The sequence below is a fragment of the Thamnophis elegans genome, chromosome 4, assembly GCF_009769535.1.
Source record: "Thamnophis elegans isolate rThaEle1 chromosome 4, rThaEle1.pri, whole genome shotgun sequence".
In the NCBI taxonomy this organism is placed as follows: Eukaryota; Metazoa; Chordata; class Lepidosauria; order Squamata; family Colubridae; genus Thamnophis; species Thamnophis elegans.
Window position 1 is genome coordinate 139,183,352 of NC_045544.1, and position 17,559 is coordinate 139,200,910.

At 48.2% G+C, this 17,559-nt stretch overlaps 1 protein-coding gene across 1 annotated transcript in view; it reads left to right on the top strand.

Annotated features, from left to right (window-relative positions):
* The window catches only part of LOC116507804 (sodium/potassium-transporting ATPase subunit alpha-2-like), a 12,529-nt gene extending 11,633 nt beyond the window's left edge, over nucleotides 1-896 (top strand). Inside the window, exon 2 of the mRNA XM_032216136.1 lies at nucleotides 3-896. Within this exon, the coding sequence (XP_032072027.1) occupies nucleotides 3-896 (894 nt within the window). The remainder of the gene's footprint in view (nucleotides 1-2) is intronic.
* The last annotated feature ends 16,663 nt before the right edge of the window (nucleotides 897-17,559 follow it).

Below are 17,559 nucleotides of genomic sequence, written 5' to 3' on the forward strand. Positions count from 1 at the left end.
AGAAAGCCGACATTGGCATTGCCATGGGCATCACAGGCTCCGATGTGTCCAAGCAGGCGGCCGACATGATCCTCATGGATGACAACTTTGCGTCTATTGTGACGGGCGTGGAAGAAGGCCGCCTGATCTTCGACAACCTGAAGAAGTCCATCGCTTACACGCTGACCAGCAACATTCCAGAGATCTCCCCTTTCCTTCTCTTCATTATCTTCGACATCCCGCTGCCCCTGGGCACCATCACCATTTTGTGCATCGACCTGGGCACCGACATGGTGCCCGCCATCTCCCTGGCCTACGAGAAAGCCGAGAGCGACATCATGAAGAGAAAGCCGCGGAACGCCAAGACGGACAAGCTGGTGAACGAGCGCCTGATCAGCATGGCGTATGGGCAGATCGGCATGATGCAAGCCCTTGCTGGGTTCTTCACCTACTTCGTCATCATGGCCGAGAACGGGTTCCTGCCGTCCACCTTGCTGGGGATCCGCCTGGACTGGGACGACCACACCGTAAATGACCTGGAAGACAGTTACGGCCAGCAGTGGACGTACCACCAGCGGAAAGTGGTGGAGTACACCTGTCACACCGCCTTCTTCATCAGCATCGTGGTCGTCCAGTGGGCGGACCTCATCATCTGCAAGACCAGGAAGCTGTCCCTTTTCCAACAGGGCATGCGGAACGAGATTATGGTCTTCGGCCTGATTGAAGAAACCACCTTGGCGGTGTTCCTTTCCTACTGCCCAGGGATGGAGGTGGCTCTACGCATGTACCCGCTCCGAGTGACCTGGTGGCTGTGTGCCCTCCCCTTCTCCGTGCTCATTTTTGTCTACGATGAAGCCCGCAAGTTTCTTCTGCGGCGTTATCCGGGGGGTTGGGTTGAGCGGGAGACTTACTACTGAGCTGGTCACGCCAATTATGCGTCTCTTTTGGGATGAAATCTTCCTGAGGAATTTCGTTTTTTGCAGAACAACCCTGCCTTGGATGCCACTTGCCCCAAACATTGATTTAAAACCAAAAGACGCGCTATACACTTTGAAATAAACATGCATACTATGCTCAGAAGCGATAATAAAAAATTAACACTGCAATCCAGAAAAACTAGCTGAGATAATTATTTTATTTGTATCCGAGACGTGGTGGCTCAGTGGCTAAGATGCTGAGCTTGTCGATCAGGAAGGTCGGCACTTTGGCGGTTCAAATCCCTAGCGCCATATAACGGAGTGAGTTGGGGACCCCTGATCTCCATCCTCCAAATACCCTGGATGTTAAGTTGCACAAACACAACCTGGGATGTCACTGTCAGGTTGTGAATCTGGCTTTCGAATGCCCCCTTGTTGTGGTCTGCCAGCAGAGCTGGCAGCAGATCTGGACAGTGAGGAGGGTTGGGGAGGAACCTGGGCCAGTCCTGGAGTCTGGGGGAGGCTTGGACGAGGGCTCTGTGTCGGAGGCAGAGGGGGCCAGGGCCGTCCGACAGTTATCAGCTGCTTTTGGAGTCAGACATCAGTGAGGCAGAAGAACAGCTGGAGCCTGTTCCAATGATGAAATTCAAAAATTTGTACTACCTGTTCTGTGGGCGTGGCAGGGGAAGGATACTACAAAATCTCCATTCCCACCCCACTCTGGGGCCAGCCAGAGGTGGCATTTGCCGGTTTTCCGAACTACTCAAAATTTCCACTACCGGTTCTCCAAAACCTGCTGGATTTCACCCCTGGCCTGTTCCCAGTGTGCGCATGCGCAGAGTTGCCAGACGAAGGGAACAGCTAAGGAACAAGGGTCGACTTGGAAGTAAAGCCACAGGTGGATGATGAATGGCCCCTCCCAGAGGAAATAAAAGAGGAGCGAAAGGGGAGTGGAGCTTGCAGGAGACACTTAGTTCATTCCTGCATTCTTGCCAAGTATTGCGGTTCCACCACAAAACCGCGATGCCCTTATCCGCGCCGACATAAGTGCGGAGGCAAATCCGCGGCGTCCGAAGCGCTAAGAAAAAAATGACCCTACCGCCGCGACAACAGCGCAGTGACAGAAGGGCATTCTACATGCTTCGTTCTTTGCCTCCAAAGGTAGCCCTCCTCCTCCAGCTGACAGCGGCAGCGGGCACGGGGCAAAGCGGGCTGCCCAGCAGCAGCAGCCCGCGGGAAGGGGCCAGCTCAGCCGCAGGGGCCAGCAGGAAGCGGAGGAGGACGCGGCAGCAGCAGCGGCAGCGGCTGAGGCTCTCCCGGGCCGGCGAAGCGGGCTTGCCCGGCGGAGGCAGGCTGCCCTCTTCTTCCTCAACAACATCTCCTTGGACGGGCGGCCTCCGCCGCCGGCGCCTCCCCCAGAGGAAGAGGCAGGGCGGGCGGCAGCGGCGGCTGAGGCTCTCCCGGGGCCGGCGAAGCGGGCTTGCCCGGTGGCGGCGGCCACCCATCCAAGGAGATGTTGTTGAGGAAGAAGAGGGCGGCCTGCCTCTGCCGGGCAAGCCCGCTTCGCCGGCCCCGGGAGAGCCTCAGCCGCCGCCTGCTGCTGCGTCCTCCGCCACCGCCAGCGTCAGCGGCCCTGCTCGGGCCCCCCACGGGCTTCCTGCTGCCCCCGTGGCTGTGCTGGACCCTTCCCGCAGGCTGCTGCTGCTGGGCAGCCCGCTTTGCCCCTTGCCCCCTGCTGCTGTCAGCTGGAGGAGGAGGGCTACCTTTGGAGGCAAAGAACGAAGTATGTAGAACGCCCTTCTGTCGCCGTGCTGTTGTCCCTGCGGTGATGACGCGCGGTGATGATGTCGCGACTTTAGCGACGCGATTTAATCTCCGCTATTTTGCGTAGCGCGGTTTTGTCGTGCCACGAGTATTGCGCCGTCTGAAAGATATCGGCCTGGCCGCTCTCCAAGCCTGAGAAAGGTCGGTAATTGGAAACTATCTCGGAAGACGGTGGGAGAGGAAAGACTTTGCGTAGAGGAATTCACTGTAAATTAAATAAAAGGGGTTTATTGGGACGAGGAGTCGGCTTCATGCTGCTGGGGAAGCTTAGATCAGAACACCCCTCCCAGTGAACTACATGGAGGCATGGAGACCCCAGACCCTCTTCTAAAAAATCCAGACGGGGAGGAAATGCATGTTGTCCTTCACAACAGGGCCAATGAGCTGTGTTCCAAATGGCACACAATACACAAAAGGCCCCTTCGTTGTGCCTCCGATAGCTGGGGAACTCAATAAATTTGGATCTGGGCTGGTGGGAAGGGGACAGGAACCATTGTGGCTACACTTCAGAGGTGGGTTCCTGCCGGTTCTAACCTCTTCTATAGAAGAGGTTCCACAAATCTACAGTGCCGTTTAGAACCGGTTCCAGCTCGCTCCCCCCCTGCCCGTCCGCACCACGCTTGCCCTGCCCGCCGCTCACTGATTGGCTGGCTCACCAATCGCCCCGCCCGCCTCTAAGACTCCTATCTAAACCTTAAAGTCTTAAAGCTGTCAAGTTTGAACACCCCTGGGTTTTTTTTTCTCTAAAGGGTTAGGGGTGCAAGGGTCTTGTAACTTGACTGCTTTAAGACTTGCACTCTTCAATGCCAGAGTTTCTGAGCCAACATGACTGGAGGAGGAATTCTGGGAGTTGAAGTCCACAAGTCTTAAAGCTGTCAACTTTGAACACCCCTGGGGGTTTTTTTCCTAAAGGGTTAGGGGTGCGATGGTCTTGTAACTTAACAGCTTTAAGACTTGCGTGCTTCAAATGCCAGAGTTCCTGAGCCAACATGACTGGAGGAGGAATTCTGGGAGTTGAAGTCCACAAGTCTTAAAGCTGTCAACTTTGAACACCCCTGGGGTTTTTTTTTCCTAAAAGGTTAGGGGTGCGAGGGTCTTGTAACTTGACAGCTTTAAGACTTGTGTGCTTCAAATGCCAGAGTTCCTGAGCCAACATGACTGGAGGAGGAATTCTGGGAGTTGAAGTCCACAAGTCTTAAAGCTGTCAAGTTTGAACACCCCTGGGGTGTTTTTTTCCTAAAAGGTTAGGGGTGCGAGGGTCTTGTAACTTGACAGCTTTAAGACTTGCACACTTCAATGCCAGAGTTCCTGAGCCAACATGACTGGAGGAGGAATTCTGGGAGTTAAAGTCCACAAGTCTTAAAGCTGTCAAGTTTGAACACCCCTGGGGTTTTTTTTCCTAAAGGGTTAGAGGTGCCAGGGTCTTGTAACTTGACAGCTTTAAGACTTGGGTGCTTCAAATGCCAGAGTTCCTGAGTCAACATTTTGGTTGCTAAGCAAGAGCGTTGTTAAGTGAGTGTCACCACATTTTACAAGTTGGCCATGCCCACCCAGTCACATGGCTGCCAAGCCACTCCCACTCAGTCACATGGCTGGCAAGCCATTTCCACCTGGTCACATGGTCAGCAAGCCACTCCCACAAAGCAGGCCACACCTACAGAAGAATTTTGAAACCCACCACTACTACACTTGCAGTATTTTTTGCTATTTTTTTCCCACCGGGGGTTGCATTATCGATCAGTTCCTTTTTAAAAAATAGAATAATATTAAGCGTTTGGGGGGTACTTTATGGAGAAGTTGAAGCGGAGCCAAGAGACGCATTTAGTCCATCAGGCGGGAGGACGGATACGACCGCAGGAAGAAATGAAAACGGAAACGGTGGCTATATAAAGACATTGGGAAAAGTGCACACACACATATACCCACACAAACTCACTAACACGCTTCCCCAGGCTTTGAGGAGCTTATGGGCGATCCCCGCGTTACGACCGCAACTGAGCCCCGAATTTACGTTGCAAAGTGAGACATTGGTGAAGTGAGTTTTCCTCCCATCGGACGGCCTTTCTTGGCCACCGTCGCTAAGTGAATCGCTGCAGCCGTTAAATTAGGCACAGGGGTGTTAAGACATGGACTTCGCTGGTCAGAAGGTCACAAAAGCAGATCACGTGACATACACACACATCTGGGATGCTTCGACCGTAAACTACACTATATTTACACAGTACATTGGAACTTCCTGTTCTTTCTAATAGCAGTTTCAAATCGGTACAATCCTCCTCCTGTTATTTCCCCTTCTAATATATTTCATTTGAGTTTCACCATTTTTAACCCTCTTATTTTACTCATCTATCTGATATATTGGGTGATTTACCTCTAATAAGTTTAAACTCTCTTGAGTGCATATATATGTGTGTGTTAATTCTTCTTAACTTAGGGAAAGGAGAGGAGGAAGGAAGGTGAGAAGAAAGAGAAGAAAGGGGGGTAGGAAGGAAGGAGGGAAGGAGGGAGGGAAGGAAGGAGGGAAGGAAGGAGAGAAGAAAGGAGGGAAGGAAGGAGGGAAGGAAGGAGAGAAGGAGAGAAGAAAGGAGGGAAGGAAGGAGGGAATGTAGGAGAGAAGGAAGGGGGAAAGGAAGGAGGAAAGGAAGGGGGAAAGGAAGGAGAGAAGGAGAAAAGAAAGGAGGGAAGGAAGGAGGGAGGGAAGAAGAGAAGGAGGGTAGGGGAAGGAGGGAGGGAAGGAAGAGGAGTAGGAGAGAAGAAACAAGGGAAGGAAAGAGGGAGGGAGGGAAGAAGAAGTAGGACCGTTGTAAGATAAGATGGATCTATGGGATGTTAAAAAAGCAATCTTCAAGTATATTGTCAACAGTAGGAAAAATTGTTATAAATACATATTAATAATAATAATAATAATAATAATAATAATAATAATAAATTCTTCTTAACTTCTATTTTTCGGTTTTATTGGCTTCTATCAAATGCTCCTAGTTTCTTTCCTCCATCCACCTATATACCATTTTCCCCATATCTGATAAAATTCTGTTTCTTCTTTTCCCTGAATTTCTTTTGGTAATTTGTCCATTTCGGCACAGCCCAAAACCTTTCTTGTCATTTCATCTTCGCTTGGTATCTATTTTTCCATTCCTCAGTGAAGGTGAGCCTCGCCGCCGTAATTATGTGTAGAATTAAATACTGGATTTCTTTTTTATATTTCATTGTCATTATTCCTCGTACAAATACTGGTTTCCAATCAATTTTGACTCCGGTTATTGTTTCTAGCCAATTTTTAATCTTTTCCCAATACTTTTTGGCTTCCTCACATGTCCACTATATGTGATCATACATCCCGTGTGTTTAATTCACATTTCCAACATTTTGGTGAAATATTTGCTGAGATTTTTGATGACCTTGCTGGTGCCAGATGCCATCTGTAAAAAATTTTGTACTGGTTTTCCTTGTATGCAACCAATAGGGTCATTTTAAAATTTGTTCCCCCAATTTTTGTTCCCATTTATCTAATTCAATATTGTAGCCAAAGTTCTATGAGGAGTCCTTCTTCCTGCTCCTTAGGTGGCCAAAGCCTTTGAGTTTCCTCTTCAGGATTTAGGCCTTCTCAAGAGCAGCCAGGGTGGATCTCCTCTAGGACTGACCGGTTGGATGGCCTTGCAGTCCAAGGGACTCAATGCAGGAGCCTTCTCCTCCAGCACCCGAGTTCAAAGGCCTCCATCCTTTGGCGCTCAGCCTTCCTTATGGCCCAAGTTTCACAGTCATCCATTGCAACTGGGAAATCTATAGCCTTGACCATTCACACTTGTGTTGGCAGGGTGATGGCTCTCCTTTTTAGGATGCTGTCTAGATTTGCCATCGCCTTCCACCCCAGGAGCAAGACTCTTTTAATTCCTTGCCTGCAGTCCCCATCTGCAGTGATCTTGGAGCCCAGGAAAATAAAGTCTGTCACTCCCTCCCTTTGTTCCCCAGCTATTTGTCAGGAATTGAGAGGGCCGGATGCCATGATCTTAGTTTTCTCAAGGGTGTGTGTGTGTGTGTGTGTGTGTGTTTTATTTGTGCTGATAAATAAATAAAGGGAGACTAGTATAGATCTATTTCAAGCTATTTAGCTCTCATCAGCTAGCCATACCCTTACTGGGATTCGAACCTGTGCTGTATTGCATGTTAGGCAAACGTCTTAGCCATTAAGCCACAGGTCTCCTCCTTATCAGCTGAAGCCAGGGAAGAAGGTATATATTTAGTGTCACAACCCCTGGTATGCCCCAATTATGGGAGGAAGCTAACTGCTTCCATTATCTGTCAATTGGCTCGTCACAAGAGACCATCACGACAGAAACCCAATATTATTACTGTTGTCTTTGTTACATTTGTGTTATATTTGTGCTGATAAATAAATAAAGGGAGACTAGTATAGATCTATTACAAGCTATTTAGCTCTCATCAGCTAGCCATACCCATACTGGGATTCGAACCTGTGCTGTATTACATTTTAGGCAGACGTCTTCGCCATTAAGCCACAGGTCCTCCTCCTTATCAGCTGAAGCCAGGGAAGAAGGTATATATTTAGTGTCATAGCTTCCTCCCATAATTGGGGCATACCAGGGGTTGCGACGAATATGTGTGTGTGTGTGTGTGTGTGTGAGAGAGAGAGAGAGAGAGAGAGAGAGAGAGACAGAGAGAGAGAGAGAGAGAGAGAGAGAGAGAGAGAGAGAGAGAGAGATTATTTGTGCTGATAAATAAATAAATAAAGGGAGACTAGTATAGATCTATTTCAAGCTATTTAGCTCTCATCAGCTAGCCATACCCTTACTGGGATTCGAACCTGGCTGTATTGCATCTTAGGCAAACGTCTTAGCCATTTAGCCACAGGTCTCCTCCTTATCAGCTGAAGCCAGGGAAGAAGGTATATATTTAGTGTCACAACCCCCGGTATGCCCAAATATGGGAGGAAGCTAACTGCTTCCATTCTCTGTCCTTCGGCTCGCCACAAGAAACCATTCAGACAGAAACCCAATATTTTTACTGTTGCCTTTGTTATATTTGTGTTTTTTATTTGTGCTGATAAATAAATAAATAAATAAATAAATAAATAAAGGGAGACTAGTATAGTGTGTGTGTGTGTGTGTGTGTGTGTGTGTGTGTGTGTGTATATATATATATATATATATATATATATATATATATATATATATATATATATATATACACACACACACATACATACATTTCATCAAGCACGTCGTTTGGTTACAAGTTTTTGTGCATCAATTTTTAAGATTAAGAATAACATCACTTGGGTTTTGCATTAAACATAACTGAATATTTCGCTGCCAGCCTCTTGACGAAATCAGCCAGGCGGCATGGGAAGGGCATTGGGGTCACCCCAAGGGGTTTTTGAATCCACCCCCCTTTTTTTAAAAAAAGTTAGCGCAAAGGGACAGCTCTTGGCGCTCTCCCTCCCCGTCCACCGCCATTTCCTTTGAGCCGAGCATCCTTCTTGGCTCAATTCCGATTCGGGCTTCACTGCACCAGTGGTCCGACAATGCAGCTCTCCTCCGATTGCTGGGCTGTTCAGGATTCAAGCCATGTTTGGTGGTTGAATCGCCATGTCGGGCAGGTCGAGAAACACATCTGGCTCCGGAGCCTGGCGGAACTGAGGGTGGTATTATGCAGTCTCTCGGGGTTTTGCTGGGCTGCGCCAAAGAATGCGGTGGAGTCCTGTAAGATGCCGGAATTGAGGCATGGAGGGCGTCAAAAAACCCATCCTGCCTTTGTGGGAACCACATGGTTTATGATGGAGGTGGGGTTGCGGACTCCAGATTCCCCCCTCCCTTAAATCGGAGGGAGAAAAGAGAAAATCGTGGCCAAAGAAATGGGAAAGGAGTCGCCTCGGGGTGTGGGTGGGTGGTGGGTGGGAACGAACTTGCTTTGAATGTCAGTGGCTTCATGGAGGGTCTATGTTTCCAGCAAGGAGACTCAGTCTGCAGGGTGGGGTCTCCTGGCTGTTTTGTCTGCACCACAACCTTACAAGGGTTGTGGCCCGCCAGCGTCCAGCAGAGCTGGCAGCAGATTCGGGCAGTGAGGAGGATTGGGGAGGAACCTGGGCCAGTCCTGGAGTCTGGGGGAGGCTCTGATGAGGGCTCTGTGTTGGAGGCAGAGAGGGGGCCAGGGCCGTCTGACAGTTACCAGCTGCCTTCGGAGTCGGACATCAGTGAGGCAGAAGAACAGCTGGAGCCTGTTCCCAGTGTGCGCATGCGCAGAGCTGCCAGAGGAAGGGAAGAGCTAAAGAACTGGGGTCGACTTGGGAGTGAGGCCACAGGTGGACGATGAATGGCCCCTCCAAGAGGGAATAAAAGAGGAGCGAAAGGGGAGTGGAGTTTGCAGGAGGCAATTAGTTCACTTCATTGGTTCGTGACTCTCCGAGACTCCTTGCCAAGTTTTGCAGAGATCAGCCTGGCAGCTCTCCAAGCCAGAGAAGGTCTGTGACTGTAAATCCTCTCTTAAAAGACTTTGCTGGATGTGAAGGAGCAGAATTCACAGCAAATTAATAAAAGGGTTTTTTGTCGGGACAAGGAGTTTGCTTCAGGCTCTTGGGAAGTCTCAGTCAGAACAATGAGGTAGGACTGGATGAGAGATAAGGCTGGGTGTTCTGAAATGTCTGATGATTGGCCCAAAGTCACCCACCCCCTTTTTCCTCCCTCCCTTCCTCCCTTCTTCTTTCCTTCTCCATCTCTGGATAACCCTTTGTCTGAAATGGTAAAGGGTCTCCTGCCTTAGCAGGAGGTTGGACTAGAAGACCTCCAAGGTCCCTTCCAACTCTATTATTCTACTATCCCTCCCTCCCTTCCTTCCCTCCCACCCTCTCTCCCTCCTTCCCTTTCTTTCCTTCCCTCCTCCTTTCCTTCCTTCCCTCTTTTTTCTTTCCTCCTCCTTTCCTTTTTTCCTTTCACTTCCTTCTTCTTTCTCCTGTCTTTGTTCCTTTTTCCTTCCTCCCTCCCTCCCTTCCTTCTTCCCTCCCTCCCTTCTTCCTTCCTTCCTTCTCCATCTCTGGATAACCCTTTGTCTGAAATGGTAAAGGGTCTCCTGCCTGAGCAGAGGGTTGGTCTAGAAGACCTCCAAGGTCCCTTCCAACTCTATTATTCTACTATCCCTCCCTCCCTTCCTTCCCTCCCACCCTCTCTCCCTCCTCCCTCTTTCTTTCCTTCCCTCCTCCTTTCCTTCCTTCCCTACTTCCTTCCCTCTTTTTTCTTTCCTCCTCCTTTCCTTTTTTCCTTTCTCTTCCTTCCTTCTTCTTTCTCCTGTCTTTGTTCCTTTTTTCCTTCCTTCCTCCCTTCCTCCCTCCCTCCCTTCTTCCTTCCTTCCTTCTCCATCTCTGGATAACCCTTTGTCTGAAATGGTATAGGGTCTCCTGCCTGAGCAGAGGGTTGGTCTAGAAGACCTCCAAGGTCCCTCCCAACTCTGTTCTTCTGTTTTCTACTCTGTGTTCTGTATTTTGACTTGCCCCTCTTCTCTTCAGGCCCTCCCAATAGGTTTGATGATGCCTGACTGGTCGAGCCCCTTCCCCAAGTTGGGGTGGTGGTGGGGAGGGCAGAAAATGGGGATTTCTGGGAGGAATTTGCAGTGCTTGAGTATCTGGGTGGGGTTTATTTTATTTTATTTCTGGTGACAAAGGACTTTTAGAATTTGAGTTGCGATTCTCACGTGTTTCCTGCCTCCCAGGGTGGGAAAGGGCATCGGTCACGTTGGGCTGGAGGGCTTGGGCGTGGCCAGGAGGGGCTCTGGGTTCAAGGTCCCCTTTAATAGCATCGCTCTGGGCTCTGGCAGGGCGGGGAGGGTCTCTGAGATGGAGAATTCTCCCTTTCATTTTTCTTTCATTCTCTTTCTCTCTCTTCTTTCTTTTCCTACACCCTTCCTTCCTATTTCTCTTTTTTCTTTCTTTTCCTCCCTTTTCCTTTCTTTCTCTCTGTTTCTCCCTTTCTCACTTTTTCTCTGCTTTCTTTCTTTCTCTTTCTCTTTTTTCTTTTTCCCCTTCCTTCCTTTTGTTGTTTTTTCTTTCTCTCTTTTTCTTTATTTTTCTTTCCTTCTTTTCTTTCTTTCTCCTTCTTTTTCCTTTCTTTTTCTTTCTTTCTTTCTCTCTTTCTTTCTTTCTTTTCCTTCCTGGCTCTGGGTTCAAGGTCCCCTTTAATAGCATCGTTATCGGGCTTCTGCAGGGCGGGAGGGTTCTCTGAGATGGAGAATTTCTCCTTTCATTTTTCTTTCTTTCCTATTCTCTTCCTTTCTTTCTTTTCATACCCTCTCCTTCCTATTCTCTTTTTTCTTTCTTTTCCTTCCTTTTCCTTTCTTTCTCGCTTTTCTCCCTTTCTCACTTTTTCTCTGCTTTCCTTCTTTCTCTTTCTCTTTTTTCTTTCTCCCCTTCCTTCCTTTTGTTGTTTTTTCTTTCTTTCTCTTTTTCTTTATTTTTCTTTCCTTCTTTTCTTTGTTTCTATTTCTTTTCTTTCCTTCTTTTTCCTTTCTTTTTCTTTCTTTCTTTTTCCTTTCTTTCTCTCTTTCTTTCTTTCTTTTCCTTCCTGGCTCTGGGTTCAAGGTCCCCTTTAATAGTATCGCTCTGGGCTCTGGCAGGGCGGAGAGGGTCTCTGAGATGGAAAAATTCTCCCTTCCTTGCAGAGTTTAAGGTCGGGACCTACTCCGAATTCCAGGCACGCTGTTGCTTGCCGTTTGTTGGGCTCAGGGTGGAGCCAGGCGGTTGTAGGAGGATGGGAAGTTTCCATCCAAAGGCGTTTTCTGCAACTCTGGGTTGAACGGTGGGGTCCTCGGGGATCTCTGCACTTGACGGTTGCTTGCTGACGTTTCGTGGCCCAACTAGGGAATATCATCAATGCTGGGAGCGAGTGGGGTTTGTGGAGAGGAGGAAGAAGAGGGGGAGGAGGATTGTGGGATCCTTTGATGCTCTCTGAGTTGTGTGGGTTTTTTTACTGCAGGCATTTCATGATCCAGGTAACAGCATCAGTGTTAGGAGGAGGAGGAGGAGGAGGAGGAGGAGGAGGAGGAGGAGGAGGAGGAGGAGGAGGAGGAGGAGAGAATTATTATAATGCCTTGAGCCAGTCAGGATTGAACTTCCTGGCTGTGGGCAGAGTTTAGCCTGCAATATTGCCTTCTAACAACTGCAACATAATTCCTCCTTTCATCCCTCCTTCCCTCCTTCTTTCTTTTTTCCTTTCCATTTCTTCCTCCTTCTATCTTCCTTCCTTTCTCTTTTTTCCTTCCTCCTTTCTGTTTTTGCTTTCCATTTTCCTCCCTCCTTCCCTCTCTCCCTTCCTTCCTTCTTTTTTTTCTTTCCATCCTCCCTCCCCTCCCTCCCTCCTTCCTTCCTATCTTCCTTCCTTCCCTCATTCCTTCCTTCCTCCATCCCTCCTTTCTTCCATCCTTCTTTCTTTCCTCCTTCCTTTTTTCCTTTCCCTTCCTTCTTCCTTCTTATGTTCCTTCCTTCCTCCCTTCCTTCTGTTTTTTGCTTTCTCTTCCTCCTTCCCTCCCACCCTTCTTTCTTTTTTCCTCTCCCTTTCTTCCTCCTTCTATCTTCCTTTCTTTCTCTTTTTCCTTCTTTTTGTTTTTGATTTCCATCTTCCTCCTTCTTCCCTCTCTCCCTTATTCCTTCCTTCTTTTTTCTTTCCATCCTCCCTCACCTCCCTCCTTCCTATCTTCCTTCTTCCTTCATTCCTTCCTCCATCCCTCCTTCCTTCCCTCCTTTCTTTCCTCCTTCTTCCTTTTTTCCTTTCCCTTCCTTCTTCCTTCCTCTCTTCCTTCTGTTTTTTGCTTCCTATCTTCCTCCTTCCCAACCTCCCTCCCTCCTTCCTTCCCTCCTTCTGTCCTCCTTCCTTTTTTCCTTCCCTCCTTCCTTCCTCCATCCCTCCTTTCTTTCTTCCTTTTTTCCTTTCTCTTCCTTCCTCCTCCTTCTATCTTCCTTCCTTTCTCTTTTTTCTTTTTGACAAGCTCAGCATCTTAATAGATTCCCAGAATTCCCAGAATTCCCCAGCCAGCATGCTTTGAGATAGGAGGAGGAATTGAAATCTGCTCCATCCTAAATGTGCCAAGATTGAGAAAGGCAGATGTGCCCATTTGGCCTCTAAACCGGAGATTCTTGGCAGAAATAAATCTTCCTTGGTCATTTTGCAGCCCCAGAGTTTAAGATGACACCCCCCCACCCCCGTTTTACGTACAGCCTCAATGAGAAATGTTTCCTGCTCGGTGATGGAGAAGCGGAGGCTGTCTGTATTATATTTCCTCCACAGAGTTACTTAGGGAAGAATGAAAAAGTCATCAATCATTTCTAAATCTCAGAGATGATGGGCTTTGGGATTCCTCTGCCATGTAGAAAACTATGGAGTAAAGTAAAGGAACAAAGATTCTTTAAAAATCCGCAGCTGGTTTTTCTTCCTTCCTCCTTTTCTCCCTCCATCCCTCCCTCCCATCTGTTATTCTCCTTCCTTCCTTCTTTCCCACCCTCTTTATTCTCATGTCCTTCCTTCCTCCTTCTCTCCCTCCCTCCCTTCCATCTGTTGTTCTCCTTCCCTCCCTCCCTCCGTTTATTCTCATATCCATCCTTTGTTCTTCCTTCTCTCCTCCCTCTCTTCCATCTGTTATTCTCCTCCCTCCCTCTTTATTCTCATATCCTTCCTTCCTCCTTCTCTCCTTCCCTCCCTTCCATCTGTTGTTCTCCTTCCTTCTTCCCTCCCTCCCTTCATTTTTCTCCCTCCCTCTCTTCCATCTGTTATTCTCCTCCCTCCCTCCCTTCCATCTGTTATTCCCTCCCTCCCTCTTTATTCTCATATCCTTCCTTCCTCCTTCTCTCCCTCCTTCCCTTCCATCTGTTGTTCTCCTTCCTTCTTTCCTCCCTCCCTCCCTCTTTATTCTCATATTCTTCCTTTGTTCCTCCTTCTCTCCCTCCCTCTCTTCCATCTGTTATTCTCCTCCCTCCCTCCCTCCCTTCCATCTGTTATTCTCCTCCCTCCCTCTTTATTCTCATATCCTTCCTTCCTCCTTCTCTCCTTCCCTCCCTTCCATCTGTTGTTCTACTTCCTTCTTCCCTCCATCCTTTCCATCTTTCTCCTCCCTCCCTTCCATCTGTTGCTCTCCTTCCTTCCTTCCTTCCTAACCAAGCTTAGAGACCAATGAAGACCCCCACCACAGGACATCCATCTTCCCCAAAGAAGGTGTTGGATGGATGTCGTGGGAATGGGTGACCTCCTCGTCAACGCCTACAGCTCTTCAGGAGCCTGTGAAAATACCGCTAAGGGATGCTTTCTCTCTCTCTCTCTCTCTCCCCCCCCCCCCCCCCAAACTCCATGCCTGGGAGATTAGAAAGTAGAATAAAAGGTGACCTTCTCTTAAATTGATGCTTATGGTCTCAGCTATAAAACTTCTCACGGCTGACAGGGACTTTCCTGCTGAAGGACTCCAGGAAGGGATTTATAATGGCTGGGAGGGGGGGGGGAGGCTTGGGGAGGAGGAGGGGGGCGCACAAATGAAGTGCCTGCAGAAATAAATGAACAAGTTGAGGAAGGGACAGGGGTCACCCAGGCCCCAACAAAGGCAATCATTTTACTCCGGTCTCTGGCGCATTTGGGGAAGAGCGTTTCAACGAAAGCTGGGAAGTGTCTAGCCAAACATTTGGAAGAAAATATATGTATCTATCTATCTATCTCCTTGGAAGCTGTGGCTTTTGCAACATTTCTCTGTTAGCTTTATTTATGGAATACTGCGTGGGAAAGAACATAGGCCAAGAGATGCTGTCAAGCGACCACTTATCCGTATTTTTCGGCGTATAAGACGCTCCGAAGTATAAGGCGCCCCCTAGCTTTTGGGGAGGAAAACAAGGGAGGAAAATATCTGCTTCAGCCTCCCAGCAATTTGCCTCCTTGCAACAAATGGCAAACGGTACAGACAATATTACACTGTTTGTAGTGTTGCATTTCAGACAATACTTGTGCAGATGCTGTTAAAAGTGATGTGGCTTTCTGGAAGTATAGTTAGTCTCTGCTATTTAAAAGGAGATACAATAGCACTGGGCCTCTTCCAATCAAGCATTTATTTTAAAAAGCTTCTTCATTTTGTTAAGCTGCCTAGAACAAGAATAAAGCAGCCTTTAAAAAATAAGTCTAATCATTGGAACATTCTGTAGGCATTTATAGTTATTGACTTACCTCCTTGCAGCAAACAGCAAACAGCCTGATTAGCAGAAGAAAAACAAAATCTGCTTCTGCCTCCCAGCAATTTGCCTCCTGGAGCAAACAGCCAGTTTCACTTTCAGTTTCAGTTTAACCGTCCTGATCATCAGCTGTTTCAGGCTGCCGGGATTGCCATAGCCTATTGCAGCATCCGCAAGCCCCATTTTCCCCGTTTGCTGCAAGGAGGCAAATTGCTGGGAGGCAGAGGCCAAAGGGTGGGGGACGGTGGGTGGGTGGGGCTACATTCAGTGTATAAGACGCACCCAAATTTTCACCCTCTTTTAGGGGGGGAAATGGTGCGTCTTACACTCCGAAAAATACGGTAGATTCAGATTAATAGAGTTGGGAAGGGACCTTGGAGGTCTTCTAGTCCAACCCCCTGCTCAGGCAGGAAACCCGATACCCGTGATGGCGAACCTATGGCACGCGAGGCCCCTCTGCGGGCACACCAGCCTAGCTCCAGCCCGCATGCACACAAACCTCCTGCCAGCCAGCTGGTTTTGGGGTCTCTGCGGTGCATGTGGTGGGGAAGGCGGGGCGCGTGTGGGGAAAACATGCACACATACGTGGCGGGTGGAGTGCGTGTGCGCTCCCATTGCATTTTGGTGGTTTGGGGCATGGAAGGCCTCCTCCATCTACCTGTTAGCCAAAACTGGGCATGGGGATGCTGTGTGATGCGCCCCTGTGCCCCATTTTGGCCCTGCTGCACCAACTTGGAAGGCATAATGGGATAAAGGGAAGGTGGGACGCATGTGTGGGGAATGCACGCGTGCGTGGTGGGGTGTGCACGAGCGAGGGGCACTGGCATTGTATTTTGGGGTTATACGCATGCGCTTTGGGCACTCGGCACCAGAAAAGGTTAAGCATCACGGCCGTACATCGTTTCAGACAAATGGCTATCCATCATCTTCTTAAAGACTTCCATTGTTGGGGCATTCACAACTTCTGGAGGCAACTTCTATTCCACTGCTGAATTGTTCTCACTGTCAGGAAATTTCTCCTCAGTTCTAAGTTGCTTCTCCCCTTGATTAGTTTCCACCCATTGCTTCTTGTTCTACCCTCAGGTGCCTTGGAGAACAGCTTGACTCCCTCTTCTTTGTGGCAACCCCTGAGATATTGGAAGACTGCTATCATGTCTCCCCTGGTCCTTCTTTTCATTAAACTAGACCTATCCAGTTCCTGCAACTGTTCTTCATAGGTTTTAATTTCCATGCATTTAATCCTTTTTCTTGCCCTGCTCTGCACTCTTTCTAGAGTCTTAACAAAACCAGAAGTAAACTTAGATTTTCTGCAAAAATGTAATAAATTGTGGTCACACATGAGTGTAGATGATGTACATGGCCTTTCCATTTAATTGTTTATAACAGGTTTTCTCCCCAACCTGAGGCCACCTGGGTGAATTGAGACTAGATTTTGGTCGCCACGATGTAGAAAAGATGTGGAGACTCTAGAAAGAGTGCAGAGAAGAGCAAGAAAGAGGATGAGGGGACTGGAGGCTAAAACAAATGAAGGAACTGGGTATGTCTAGTTTAATGAAAAGAAGGACCAGGGGAGACATGATAGGAGTCTTCTAATATCTCAGGGGTTGCCACAAAGAAGAGGGAGTCAAACTATTCTCCAAGGCACCTGAGGGCAGAACAAGAAGCAATGGGTGGAAACTAATCAAGGAGAGAAGCAACCTAGAACTAAGGAGGAATTTCCTGACAGTTAGAACAATTAACCAGTGGAACAGAAGTTGCCTCCAGAAGTTGTGAATGCCCCAACACTGGAAGTCTTTAAGAAGATGTTGGATAGCCATTTGTCTGAAACGGTATAGGGTTTCCTGCCTAGGCAGGGGGTTGGACTAGAAGACCTCCAAGGTCCCTTCCAACTTTGCTATTGTATTGTATTAAGGTCCCTTCCAGCTCTGTTGTTAATCCGTTAAAAATACAAATACAATGTCAGGGTTCCAAATAGCATCCAAAACTAAATCAGAATCCAAGGCAAAGTATTGCTCAAAATTCCAATTGATGAAGAGAGCCACGTTGGCACATCTGGGAAAACCTGAATCTGAAAGCCTCCCGGTTTCCCCCACCCAGGTAAAAGTTCAAGATCCTGCCCCCACACCCACAAGTCCATCACATGGTCCCATCTCCCACTCCCATGCTGGCAGTTCCACCCATCCATTTCCGGTCAGGTGCAGAGGTGCAAAGACAAAGGATGATGACCTTGGCTTTCTAGAAAGAATGTTGTTATGGCTACATATCATCAAGCTCCATTTTCCCACCAGAGAAAATACATAGTAGAATAGTAGAAAGTGTGGCAGGCAAAAGATCCGAAAGAAAAGACGGTTGCAGGCCTGACATATAATGAACTTCCCCACATATCTTATGCTTTGAAATGTTGATTCTTTCTCCTTCTCTTCCTAGTGTTCACCATGGGATTCGGCCTGCTGGTGTATCCGTTCGGACTTGGGTCTTCGGCCGTGAGGACACACTGCGAGGATTCGAGCATTTATTATGCAGGGAGTTGCCAACTCGGCTGGGGTTACATGTTGGCCATTGTCGGGGTGATGCTGTCTGTGTTTTTGCCATTTTTTGCAAAATATGCACCAAAAGACCATCTTTATCCCACCC